The sequence below is a fragment of the Danio aesculapii genome, chromosome 21 (assembly GCF_903798145.1).
Source record: "Danio aesculapii chromosome 21, fDanAes4.1, whole genome shotgun sequence".
Classification (NCBI taxonomy): Eukaryota; Metazoa; Chordata; class Actinopteri; order Cypriniformes; family Danionidae; genus Danio; species Danio aesculapii.
The window spans coordinates 17040929-17055911 of NC_079455.1; the positions used below are offsets into that span (position 1 = coordinate 17040929).

Below are 14983 nucleotides of genomic sequence, written 5' to 3' on the forward strand. Positions count from 1 at the left end.
TTTTTCAGTATTATAGTGAGATCATGATGGTCTTATGCATAAGCCATTTGTCACAGCTAGATTCTGGCTTCTTATGCTCATTTTGCCCAGGATGTAAACAAATTAACCTATTTCTGTGGCTTTATTGAAATTCATGTGGGACTGGAATGTATCCTTACTGCAGATTTAAGTACATTCATGCAAAACAGACCTTTTGGAGGAGGAAGGAGGAAACACACCACAAACAAGACTCTTACTTGTCCATTAAAAAAAGAAAAATGATAAAAATAGTTCTCCATCTTTTGCAGAAGAAGCAGATGTGTTAGAGCGGATGCGCTTAAATTCTTCATCTCGAGACCATTATATACATTATGAGCCGCACGTTTCCTGCTGACGTGTTGCAATACTCTTTGGTTTTAATGATTTATTTAACACGACAGCAGGCATAAATGAAATACTTGCTTACTGTATAAATGCAGATTATCACATCTTGGGGTCATGTAGAGTCAGTTGAATGTGGTTTACTTGCATTTCTGGGTTATTGATTTGAATGTAAATGGGATGCTGTTGAGTTATCAATGTGCACGCTGTTAACAATTTCCTGTAGGGTCTACAGTAACTTACTGGGAGCGGTTTGCCAGTAACTTACTATAAATCATTTACAGCAAAAATAAGAGAGGGCAAGTTCTTCAGCAGGATAACACTGCTTCTCATACTTTAGCCTCCACATCAAAGTTCCTGAAAGCAAAGAAGGTGCTCCAGGATTGGCCAGCCCAGTCACCAGACATGAATATTATTTAGTATGTCTAGGGTAAGATGGAGGAGGCATTGAAGACCATTTATCCTGCTGTATATGTATTTACAGAATTGTATGTATATATTCGCTGTAAAATAAACAGTAATTTTCACCATGCAACTTAAAAACCCAGTAACATACCGCATAAGTGTCTTACAGTTCATATTACAGTTAAATACTGTGTAATTTACAAGAATCGTTAACAGTGCATGTAAATGTAGACATTGCTTTGACTGAGGACTACTTGAAATTAAACCAATTCACTAAAAAAATCGGATCTTAACATTAAAGGTTCCATTTTTTTTAAATGTTAGTATCAGTATTGTATGTTTTTAGGATATCTATATGCTAGCGCGCACCAAAAAGAGTGTCAAAATTCATACTTAGGAGAAGTAAGACTGATATAAACATGTAAAGCTGTTAGTTCCTCCTAAATGAATCAATGGTTTCATTCATGTCACCTCATACTGCAGTTTCTCATCAAATCATGACCAATCAGATGCTCTCTAGTATCTGACATGCCCCGCCCCCTTCAAGATGCTTTACATTTGATGCGCTTGAGCTCGCATACTCTCACTGGCAGAGCGGTGATAAAGCAAAATGCTATTAAAAAGGGTAGTAGCTGCTCTATGTCCAGTGTTGGACAGTAGTGTCGCTACTTTATAAATCAAATAGCTTTTTAGTAGCGCAGTAGCATCCACACAAGCTACATTTACCAGTCACGGATCAATAAGTGACAGCACCGACATTCACGGAGCTGTGAGGCCGGTGTCTAGCCTATGAAAGTAAATCCATATGATGGCGAGAATGACGATTTCTTCTTCTTCCTGTTTTACGGTGGTCAACAACAAACTTTTTGGTGCATTACTGCTACCTCTCGCTCTGGTCGGTGAAGTCGCCAACCAATTAGGCTAACATGAGAAACTTGCTCTATAGAAAAATGACTGAGAAAGAGAGGAGTTATTTCTGAAGCAGGAATCTTCGTGACCATACCTCGAGAAGTACATGTTAAGATGCAATAACTTAATTTCTGATGCTCAAAAAATACTTGAGTAATTTATAGTAAGTACTACTATAAGTTACTACATTACGTAGTGTAATTCATTAATGAAGAGTTGTAAATATAATGCTTATTTCTAAATATTTTCCTTTACTATAACTTACTACAGTATTTTCAATGTGTAACACCTGGTTTGATTAGATTTTTTGTTTTTGCTGTTATATACTATCATTTGTTTCTGTGTGGTGCAGCATATTAATTGCAGTAAATAACTGAACTGAACAAGTATGCCTCATATGTTTCATTGATCACTGAGATATGATTGACTTGGATTGAAGTTGCTTCGATTTAAAAATGAAAATTGCAAAAATAGCTTTAGATGTAGCTAAGCTTCTTTTGCCAGGTAGCTTTTAGCTTAGCTTGCTACATTTCCCAGAGCTTTTAGTGTAGTTAAGCTACATTTTAAGTAGAGTAGCTAATAGCTTAGCTCACTACATTTTCAAGTAGCTTGCCTAACACTGTCTCTGTCCCATCCTCTCTTTGGCCCAATCCCAATTCTACCCCTTAGCCCTTCCCCTTACCCCTACCCCTCGTTTTGCGAGTTCCCGTTAAGGGATAGGGGTGTCCCAATTCTCTTTAGCTTGAAGGCGTAGGGCTAAGGGGAAGGGGTAAATACCACACTCGAAACCAAGGGGTAAGAAAATTTCCCAGAATACACCAGCTACAACAGAAGGATCGCTGCACCCGGAAGTCAGGAGATCCACAAATTAGTATTTTTTTTTGTCATTACTTTGAAGTTTAACATCAAACAAGCATATGTTTTAATATATTCATAACCGTGTTCGTGTTTAACCGTCATGCTTAAAAAAAAAAAAAAACGCTAAAATAAAAACTGCTAAATTTCGCAATTTATAACCCCTAATAATAACTCTTGTATAGTCTCACAACATTCTGTCACTCGATGACACTCGAATACCCTGTCAGAAAAGTCTAGTAGCTGGGAATGAGCTTTTTACAGTGTCTGCTATAATGTTAATGTTGTTTTTGGTGTGTTTACATAGATGAATATGGCCACTGTGTAAATGCGCAGTACAGTTATGATCTTATTGCCACATTAGATCATTATGATAACATAATATATGCCTTCAGTGATTTCCTGAAGATAAATACCAAAAAATAAAGCAACTGGAATCACTACAGCAGTCGCCATCGTCTGATCTCATATAAAGCTCATGAGATCGCGATGACATCTGATGACGTGTGCAGGTGCTGTAGTGCTGTCCCAATTCTTAGGGGTAGATTTTAAAGCCCTTCGCCTTCACACTCAGTTTTAAGGGCCAAGGGGAAGGGGTAGGGGTACAAAAATAGAATTGGGATTGGGCCTCAATGTTTCAGTTGAGATTACGTCAAACATCGAATATTAAGTATGAATTAACTTAATTACTCATGAAGTAAGAATGAACATTACTTCATATGAAGTAAATAACAATACTTCAGAGAGACGGTTTAGTATAATTGCACAACTTTAAAAATAGTGATTTACTCTTTTGTGTTGCACTGCCACTTGTAAAAAACTCCTTTTGAAAACAATGTATGTTTAGCTAGCAGTGTTGCTAATATACTCATGTACTCCTACATAACATCGCGTTCTTGTTTTAGCATGCTTGCCTATGTTCTCGAAGTTCATGAAAGTAAAAATCAGCACTAAATGCTGGGTAGTAAGTGCTGTGTGCTGCATTGATTGATCCCCAAGAGCAGAGAAAGTCCTCAGCGCTGGTCTGAAGGGAAAAGAAAGGACTGCCAGTGTCTCTGGTGACATCATCTGGCCAGCTGAGAGACTTTTCTGGATTTTTCTGTCTCTCAGTGTCCCTCCCTTTCTCTTCTGCTCCATCACTGCATCAATTCTACTACATATTGATTGTTAACAACAAGGAAGTTTTGTAACACAGTACTCTTTTTTTTGTTTTGTTTTTCTCCCCTGTCTATCATTCAGCTGCTTTTCCTTCACTAAAGCGTATGAAGAATCCAGTGTTGGCAGACGAAGGAAGCAGGCTGATCGTGAAGTGCGAGGCCACTGGTAGCCCCGCCCCAGAGTACAAGTGGTACAAAGATGGCGCTGAACTGAAGAAGAGCAAAGAGATCCGAATCAGGAACGGCAAGTGAGTCAGCATCTCCACTAGCCCACACCAGCACTTCCAGAAGCACATGAGATCATGACCTTCACTTCAGACTTTTGGGCAGTGTACTAGAGACTGTCTGTGCTCTTGTAATTAAAGTGAGGCGTTTCGGCATGCATGTCCATTATATTGTTAACGACATGATTAAAGAAATAGGTCACTGAAATAAAAAAAACAACATTAATTGGGTTAAAATGGGTTAATTTATTAAGATTAATTCAGCAGGTCAAAAATGTAATATTTGGGTCAAAGAGGAGACGTCCCATTTTGGGTGTCTACAATATTAAAATGTATTTTTTATACATAGAAAACATCTTAAACACACATAAAAGGGCAAAATGTGTGTGAAGTAATGTTTGTATCATGTGGTGGAATAGATGTTTATGTTAATCTGAGACCTTATTCTGAGGTTATTATCTGACTTATTGAAATTTGTAAGTGTCATTATAGTAAATTTGATTATATTTTAAAAGATTACAAACTTCTTGATGACAAATGGCTTAAAGAATAACGTATAAAGTAGGGGAAGGGTTTAAAATGACAATTACTGAGTCTTTATTACGTCATCAATTGATTTTTGTTCTAAATATACCTTAGAGTACTATTGTTTATGTTTTAAAAACTTCTTGATGTTTTAAAATTGTTCAGTCTTTGACCCATACTGCATAATTACTTCAAAATTAGAAGTTCTTTGACTGATTTATAGTTTAAAAGTTAGGCATGGATAGTTTTACGATTTATAGTATTGTCTTGGAGTAAATTACATGCTCCTGTTTTATTCTTTATACTAATAATAACATAAGGAAAAATAAATCAGTCACACTTTATTTTGATGGTCCGTTCGTTAAATTTAAGTTACATTGCATCTACATGCTAACTAATTCTCATAAGATTATAAGCAGACCGTTAGGTTGGGGTTAGGGTTAGTGTAAGTTGACATGTACTTGCAAAGTTTAGCAGCAGCATCAACAGATATTAAGCAGACAGTGTACTAATACTCAAATGGACCAACAAAATAAAGTGTTAACAATATATCAAATAAAGTATCAGGCAATTGGTGAATAAAAAAAAAGATGCCATGTTGTTAGTGAATAATAAATAAATTATAAATTTTACTCAACCACTTTGGTGGTTGTGTCATTATATTAAATTTGATTATCTTTCAAAAGATTACAAACTTCTTTACAAATGGTTTAAACTTTAAAGGATAAAGAAGTGGAAGGGTTTAAAATGACAATTACTGAGTCTTTATTACATCATCAATTGGATTTTGTTTCAAATTTGCCTAACGGTACTATTGTTTATGTTTTAAAAACCTTTTGATGTTTTAAAAACATTTCATCTTTGACCCATATACTGCATAACCACTTCAGAATTAGAAGTTTTTGCCTTATTTTTAGTTTTATATTTCAGTATTTATAGTTTTACGATTCATAGTTATGTATTGGAGTACATTGCATGTTTTTGTTTTATTCTATATACTAATAAAAACAAAAAGAAAAATATACCATATAAAATATTTATTTTCAGCCAATTGGTCAAGATAAAAGAAAAGATGCCATGGTGTTATTGAATAATAAGTAAATTATACATTTTACTCAACCATTTTCTAAGTGTCATTATAGTAAATTTGATTATATTAAAAAAAATTACAAACTTTTTGATGACAATTGGCTTAAAGGATAAAGAAGTGGAAGAGTTTAAAATGACAATTACTGAGTTTTTATTACATCATCAATTGATTTGTTCTAAATATACCTTACAGTACTATTGTTTATGTTTTAAAGACTTTTTGACGTTTAATCTTTTGACCCATATACTGTATGACCATTTCAGAATTACTAGTTTTATAGTTGTGTATTTATAGTTTTACGATTCATAGTTTTGTATTTGAGTAAATTAAATGCTCTTGTTTTATTCTATATACTAATAGTAACATAAAGAAAAACATAGCATATCAAATATTTATTTTCAGACAATTTTTTTTATAATTTATTGAATTAAAACAGAATTATAAATTTTACTCACACAAAAATATTTTTTTATTTTTGAGATTGAGATTTTATAAAGTCTTTCATTTATTTTGTCTTTAAAAATGCTGGGTTTCAGACAATCATTTGCATTGGGAAAACATGAAGAAATTAACTTAACTTATTTTGCCAATGTATGCCAAATATCTCATGGACCATTCTCTCAGATCACGTCTTTGTGAGTTCACACTGTGTGATTGTTACTCGTGTGAAGAAACACCGATTTGCCTGTGATTTCGGGCATTTGTCAGTCAAAACCGGGGCTTAGTTTCGCTTTCTTGCTTGCGCTCGTCGCGCGTCTATATCTGAAATAACAAACTTCTTGAGCTGATGATAATAACCTGCGCTTGATTATTGACATGCTTTTGACGTACTAAATACGGACGAAATGTCTGTTGTGTGTAATTCTTCTGTAGTTGGTAACATATCGGAGACTATAAGGGGCTGTATGTGTTTATATATGTTAATTTATTTAGTTATTTGATATAATTACAGACGTTAAAGTAGGCTGTTTCGCACTGTCATTGATCTGCAGCTATAATCAACTCATGTTCATAGTAAGGTTAGTAATAAACATTTCTACACAAGTATTTATGTGTATGAAGCGTCTGTTTTGTGAGAAGTGCTTCTCATATGATATGTGAGCGACTCGTACATCTTTATTGTAGACATTTCCTCGAGCGAGAATGACGTCGACTGAAACTTTCTGTCGTACACCACGCCAACCAAAAGGGTACCCTTGTTAGTGGAAACGCAAGCCTGATAAAGGTGACCCGTACCAAACCGAACCGTACTGTACCAGTCAGTGGAAACGAGCCATTAAATCATGCAGTCTGAACTCGTGCAGTCTAAATAATGCAGTCTTAACTTAATGCTTTTTACACGTTTAAGTGGATTGAACATAAAACATGTACGCTGTCCACAAAAAACTTAAGAATTGAGTTATTAGAACTCATTTTAAATAACGGAAGTCATTTTTTGTCAGTGTGTTTATCTCTTTCGATGACAGTTCATCTCTTAAATGAGATAAGATGCACACGCTAAACTCGATTTTTGTTCAATGTCATAGATTCATTGGTCATGTTTTTTACAAGAAGAGAAAAAAAAAGAATGTCTTGTGCAATGTGAACTCTCATATAACGAACCAGAACACCGGGATTCTCACAGTGTCATATGGCTCTGTTCTTTCTCTGTTTATAGACTTGAGCTGATCTCTAATTTATACAGAGGTTTTCTCTGGAGACTTTCTCCCTCTTTCATTTTTATAGCGGAATCGTTGACTCTTTCCCCTATTTCTCTCTGTCTCCTCCTTGAAGGAAAAACTCCAAAGTTCAGATCGGCAGTGCAAAGCTGGAGGATTCTGGGAATTACACATGTGTGGCAGAGAATATTCTGGGGAAGGCCAACGGCACCAGTACAGTGCACGTACAAAGCAGTGAGTACAAAGCTTTAATTGATGTGTATCAGCTTGGCGTACAACAGGAACATTTGTGCTGATGGGATGCTGTCATTTTTTGTTTTTGTCTGCATTCGTAAGATGAAGAAAGATGTGCATGGTATCACAACATGGACGGAATATTCGTAAACAAGCACGTTTACGTCAAGATGCTGCGCATATCAGTGCATTGTTGACAGTTAGTCAAAGAGAGATTGCTTTAGATAGCTCATCCGTGATAGAAAATACAGGTTAAGCTGGGGTTGGTCTAGTTGGTCTAAAATCCAAATCAGATAGTTGATCTATCCCATCATGTTCTCCAAAGTACCTTAAAGAGATAGTACACCCAAAAAGTTACTCACCCTAAGGTCATCCATTTTAAATGGGACTTTTCATGAAAGATTTTTTTTTATAAAACTGTTGTCCTGGGTGGTTTATAAAATGCAAATCGATAACTACTGGCATTTTGAGAGCCAGAAAACATATACTGTACAGGCAAAAATATGAAATGAATACTCTTGTCTCTTGATGATACATTGTAGTGATTTGGGGATCTATCCTACTGTCGGTATCAACTTTTGTATTGGTATCAGATTGATACATGCCTACAAATTTGATACTTTAGTATAAAACAATTTTAAACTATGCTAAGTTTAATTTCTCCCCTTTCATCCTGTGCTGTTCTGCTATGTTCTGCTTCGTTGTCTTTTCATCACATGACTGACTGGCGATTATTGGTGATGTAAGCGAGAAGACAGTAGGAAAGAGGAATGTCATGTGCAGTGTATGTTACAGTAGTAATTGTGTCAAGAAGAATGTTTTAAAACATTCTTTATATTGTTTTACTTTTTAACAGACGGACAGAAGGAAAAAGAAGCACATTTTGACGCTTTATCATTCATTCATTTTCTTTTCGACTGAGTCCCTTTATTATGAGGGGTCACCACAGCAGAGTGAACCGCCAACTTATCCAGCACGTTTTACTCAGCGGATACCCTTCCAGCTTCAACTCATCACTGGGAAACATCCACACACACTCACTCACACACACATACACTACAGTCATTTTTAGAAAACCCAATTCACCTATACCACATATCTTTGGACTGTGGGGGAAACCGGAGCACCCGGAGGAAACCCACGGGAACACGGGGAGAACATGAAAACTCCACTCCTGAATACGAGTTATTATTATGGAACATATTTTGAAATCTGCCACTCGATGACACTCGAATACCCTGTCAAAAAAATGTCAAGTGGCTGGGAATTACTTTTTTTACAGTGTCTGGTATGACGTTATGTTGTTTTCTTGTGTTTACATAGATCAATATGGCCACAGTGTAAATACACAGCACAGTTACGAGCTTATTGTCACGTTAGATCGATATGATAACATGATATATGCCTTCAGTGATTTCCTGAAGATAAATACCAAAAAGTAAAGCAACTTTAATAACCACAGCAGTCGGCAGTTGTCGATTTCATATGAAGTAAGAGCTTGCGATGACAAATGATGACGTGTGGGGTGTTGTATTGCTGTCCCTTTTCTTAGCGGCAAATTTGAAGCCCTTCCCCTTCACACCGTGTTTCAATGGCCAAGGGAAATGAGTTTGGGTAAAAAATAGAATTGGGATTGTACCTTATAAGGCAAAATGATCGGTTGTTGTAAATAATGCTCAATTTGTTGCTCAAACTGAACCATTAGCTTTAAAAGACCTCAATGTATCATCAGGAGGAGCAGTATTAATTGTATTTTGCCTGTCTATGATTCTAAAGCCAACGTAGACATTTTACAAATCACCAAAGATGACAATTTCAGCTAAATATCATCTTGAATGTTCTTCTGAAGCTAAAAAAAAGCGACCTTGATCTTGAAAGGCCTGAGGGTGAATAAATTGACAGCAAATGTTCGTTTTTGGGTGAACTATTCCTTTTAACCTGGTGCGAACAGCTGTTATCTGGTTGATTGCTGATCTGAGACGGCCTATTAGCTGAAAAGCAGCCGCTATCATAATGTTGCCAGAGATTTTGAAGCTTTTTGAAGTTGCGTGTGGAAGTTTACTGAGCAGGAGGGTTGGGAGAGGTGCGTGCATATGTGTGTTTGTGTATGTTTCACTCTGATTGTTTGTCGGCATTTCAGGCGCCCCAGAACAAGTCTCTCAGTGTCACGCCAACACACACACATACACACACAGGTACGAGGTAGGTGGAGGCAAGACCAAGCCCATCAGAGGTGGTGTGGCCCCAGGCTCGGGGAGGGACCTGCCCCCAACACAGTCCTCATAAAATGAAGAGAGATAGGGAGAGAGAGAGGGGAAAAAAAGAGCGTGCTACATGGATCAACAACCAGAATGAGGCCACCACCAATGAAGCGCGTAGGTGCCCATGGGGAGAAACATAAATCTAACAACTTAGGAAATACCTCCGTCTGATTGTATGATACACCCTTTTTCCCAGCCTTCTTTATTCTGACGGTGCAGAAAAGGACAATTCTCGGGTTTCAGTCTCAAGGGGACTCAGGCTCTGCCTGAACTTATGTGACGCTGAGGAGCGTTTCTTGTTTTAACGGCAAGAGTTCACAAGTTCATCTTGAGCTTGACTGATGTTTTTAACATTAGCATGGAAATTGGGCTTGTTTGTCAGTAGCAATGGAACTTTTTCTGCCTCGGGGTAAACAATGATAAAACGTATTTGTCAAAGTTTGTCAAAATATTGTCAAGGTTTCCCTGTAAATTTATGGGAGGGGAATATTTAAATTAAGTTTTGTGGTTGTGTTTACACTGTTATTTATGGCCCAAAAGAGCATGTCTTAATTTTTCTGGATGTGTACATTTTTTTAGTAAATTATCCAGTTATCTTTTTTACTTAATTATCATGGTCTCAGCTTGTTTGCGCTTCAGTTTTGGGCTGATTTATGGGTTGTATTGAACATTTTGATTTTTTTATTTCATTTTTTTAGTTTTTTGTCAGTTGATTACTAGTAGATTTTATTTAGGGTGAATTTTCACTCACATTAGTGCTTTAATGGGATTATTCTCTGGACTTATTTTAGTAAATCTGGCACATAAAGTCACATTTTGAGGGAAAATTTCATGTATGCAAAAAAAAAATGTAAGCAAAGACCCTATTTTGAGATTAAAAGTGAGAAACTCTAAAGCTGAATTCATCACTCCTTGTTCATTTACAAGAAACTGCAGTTGTAAAATGTAAAATCACAGTTACCACCACAGTTATAACATTACATTTACTAACATTTTAATAATAATAATAATAATAATAATAATAATGATGAGCAGTACAAATTATTGTATTAATCATTAGTAATGTTAGTTATCAAAAACAACTCTTCATTGTTAGGTCATATTAGAAATGGTTGTCCATTAAATCATATTAGTCAATACAAATTACAGTATTAATTAATTAGTAAATGTTGAAATTACCACGAGCCAAATAAAAGAGTCATTTTTTCATTGTTAATTTATGTTAATGTTGACAAATCTACTGTGATAATAGTAGCTGTCAGAAGATGTAATAATAATATCAAAATATTAGATACAAAGTTACAATTATGCGAAATAATGCTGCAGTTGTGAGATAAATCAGTACAATCTAAAGTCGAATAGCACTTGAGAGCAAATAGTGATAAATAAACTGTAAATTTTCATATATTTTACTTTCATATATTTGACTACAGCAAACACTTTTTCCCTCACATGTTTTAAAGTTACAGATAGTTACAATTATTGACTATTGTACATTTTGTCAAAACAATATCATGTTCAGTCTAACAAGTCAAACAACAATGGCAGACAACAGGACAGTATGTGTGCAAATGCATAGTATTTATTTACAAAGTGGCTTTGTTGGCTACTGGCTTGGCCTTTAATGATATACAGAGCACTTTTAATTGTTTTCACAGGATTTAAGCTACTGAAAAAAACAGATTTTTTTGTAAATTAGGTGAAACGAAGGTGCAATAGTAGATCTAAACTCACAATCACGAGAAACTGTTGCAATTGTGAGATTAAAAAGTCAGATGCTGAAATAGTTCACAATGTAGCTACATTTCCATCCAAAAATACCAGATTTAAGCGCAAAACTGGAATATCACATAAAACATTTGCAAATAAAGTACTGTTTCCACCCAATAAGTCAAAAACAACAAACTCATCACTTCCTGATAAACTGATGCCAACTATCAAATATATAATTTGCAGTGTTAAGAGAAGTCACTGTGGGTCTTTTTCCTTATATGATAAACTTGTGCCTCAGAAGACAAAAATGAAACACAAAACCATAGTGGCTTTTGGATGCATGAGACCACTCCTTTTGAGTAAAGTTATGGGAGGTTATAATACTGAAACACTTTTTTTTACAGTATAATGTGTCCACTGGTTTTCCGTCTCCATTTCCATCATCACGTAATCTTTGAAAGCAAAATCACATACATTTTTAATGCCAAATTTCAATGTTTCCATTATAGCTTAAGCAGTTTTTTTATCGGATAAAACACTTGTCTAACACAGTTGTGCGCATAAGTTTTTTATGCACATTTTTCACAATTTTAGGCTCATCCTGGCATTTCCATTAAGGGAAGTTTCACAAACTAAGGCTACGTTCTAACTGTGAGGGTTAGTACTCAAATCTGATTTTTTTTTTTCTCAGATCTGATTTTTTTTGCATGGCTCTTCACATTGTTGTTATAAATGTGGCCAATATCAGATTTGCAGTGTGATCATGTTCCTAAACTGACCCGCATGCGCAAAAGTACAGTTACGGACAGCACGAAATGTCTAAATATGCACACAATGAAGTAAGCACATTGTCAATCATGCTTATATGATTATTGCCCTTTTCACAGACAACCGTGCTGTATTTCATGAGCTGTAAAGGATTGTTCTGCTTAGGCATGGGCCGGTATAAAATTCTGACGGTATGATAACCTTGGATAAAAATATCACAATTTTACGGTATTGTGATTACTGCTCTATATATATATATATATATATATATATATATATATATATATAATATTTTGGAGCAGTGAACATGTCAGGCTAAATGATTCAAATGAATCATTGACTTCTGCTGTCTTCATTAGTTACAAAAACACTGATTTCTTTACAACTTGTCCTAAAAAAATTAAATTAAAAAAGTACACATACCTTAGGAACGGTATTACAGGAAATTTTGGTGATTTTAAGACTTTTCCAAACCGTGGTATACCTTGAACACAGTTATCGTCCCATGCCTAGTTCTGCTAATACTAATCTGTATTTTGGCATTTGAAATCTAAAATATGCCACTTCATCATTTGTGATTTATGACAACTGCGGTGCGCGTCTTTCTGACCACCGGTGTCGTAAACTCATCAAGGGTTAATAATGAGCAGCCACAGACTGAACTGTGAAGGTGGAGTTGGTTTATCTCTGTTTGCAGAGTTATTTCATTTTACTTCGTTATAAACAACAGGCACGTGCAGAAAGGGGGTTTGGGTGCTCAAGCACCTGCTCTTTTTTTCTATCAAATGAAAGTGCCCCCTCTATTGTTAACGGATCCGCTATCCGCAACACCTCCCGACGCTCTTTAGCTTCGAGATCAAGCTGTGCCCCAGTCGTGAACCAGATTGGTTAACAAGCACCAGTTTTTTCTGTGGTAAAGTAACCGCCATATGTGCTATTCTACTATGCTGCTGAGGAGTAGAAGATGTTTGCCGCACAGAATGATGACGCATGTCGCTCAAAGATCACATGAAGATCATGCTAAAAGTCACATGAAATCCGACATTACCATTCACACTGCGGTCGCATTACAAAACATCAGATCTGTGTCTGATTTAATACTACATATGAAAGTGGCACAAATCTGAAGTGAAAAGATCAGATTCCATGCAGTTTGAGCTGTTGGCTAAAAAAAAATGGGCTAAACGTGTGGCCAAAAAAAAAATCTGATTCAGGACACATTTGGCTGCAGTGTGAACACAGCCTAATTTCGAGAGGAGCCGGTTATATGATTGATCTTGGCTGATCACCCATCTGCAATGATTAATAAACCAATTAGATTAATTCAAACTCACCATAAGTAACCTGTCTAAAACTACTCCCTTAACTTCGTTTTCCAGAGAAACCCCCATCTTCCTCCTTTCCTCTTTTACCAGGGTGAGCTCTCAAGAACTACCTGATATGATTTTTGACTAGGTGGGAGCCATTGGCACAATTATCTCCAAGCTCAGGGTTCTCTCTCGGGACAGAATGCCAAACTAGCTAATATTATCAAGCAATATCTAAGTGTGAACTCATTCATTCATTTTCTTTTCTTATCCAAGATTTGTTTTATGCAGCGAATGCCCTTCCAGCTGCAACCCATTACTGGGAAACACATCACACACTTATTCACACAAACATACACTACAGACAATTTAGCTTACCCAATTAACCTTTACCACATGTCTTTGGACTGTGGGGGGACCCAGATCACCCGGAGGAAACCCACGCGAACGCAGGGAGAACATGCAAACTCCACACAGAAAGGCCAACAACCAGCGACCTTCTTGCTGTAAAGCGTCAGCACTACCTACTGTGCCACTGCGTTGCCCAAGTGTGAACTCTTGAAGCATTATTTATGTACACTGTAAAAAATGCAGGGTTCCACACAGTACGTTCATGCTGTCCCAACACAAGTCGATTAAAGTTAACTTAACAGTTTAATGTGGATTGAACATAAAGCAATTAAGTTTTCTTTCAAAAATCTCAAGAATTGTTTAGTGTTAACTCATTTTAAATCAGTAGTTTGAACAAGCAGCTAATTTTTTTTTGAGTCTGATATTTCAAAATGTGCGTAAAAATGGGTGGATGGAAACATAGCTATTGTCATATACTGTAATGTCTCAATTATGAATAACAATGTTGCATTTGTGATTTGTAAAGTGTCACAACACTCAAAAAAAATTATTTTTACTGCTTGTTTAAACTATTTATTTAAAATAAGCTCAATCAACATAGTTTTTTGGGACAACTCAATGGTAAAAAAATGTAATCCACTTAAATTTGTAAAAACAATTAAGCTAACTTAATCAATTTGTTTTGAGACCACATGAAGGGATTGTGTGGAACCCAGCATTTTTACAGTGAAGATTGATTGGCAGTTTTTTTTTAAATAACCATGTTTCAATTTGACTTAATGTCTACTTTTTTTAAACCGGCTTCTATCAGTGGTCATTTTTTTTGCTTGTAGTAATTTATTGTAAGACTTCGTAGGAATGCAGAATGATGAAATGGGAACGAACAGTGCCCAGGAAATACTTTTACCATTCTCGTGTTGAGGAGGATGCAGCATTTTAATTTATTCCAGCCTCTGACGAGATTGATTTCTTCCTGAGGTCATCCGTAGAATGGCTACTGTTGAGAAAGGCTCCGGCGTTTGGGGGGCCTGCAGCAGCTGTACACACCAGCGCTATCTGTGGATCTGCCTGAGAAGAAGAACAAGAGATAGAGAGGCCGATAGGGAAAAGAAGCATTGGGGGGGCGTAAGAGAGGAAAACAGAGAGAAAAGCGAGAGAAAGCGAGC

The 14983-nt window shown here is 36.1% G+C and overlaps 1 protein-coding gene across 7 annotated transcripts in view; it reads left to right on the plus strand.

The window, feature by feature from the left end:
• The window catches only part of nrg2a (neuregulin 2a), a 191144-nt gene that overhangs the window by 93445 nt on the left and 82716 nt on the right, over positions 1-14983 (plus strand). For all 7 annotated transcript variants that reach the window (XM_056446718.1, XM_056446711.1, XM_056446715.1 and 4 more), the window contains exons 2-3: positions 3769-3934; positions 7299-7417. In XM_056446718.1, coding sequence (XP_056302693.1) covers positions 3769-3934; positions 7299-7417 — 285 coding nt within the window. The remainder of the gene's footprint in view (positions 1-3768; positions 3935-7298; positions 7418-14983) is intronic.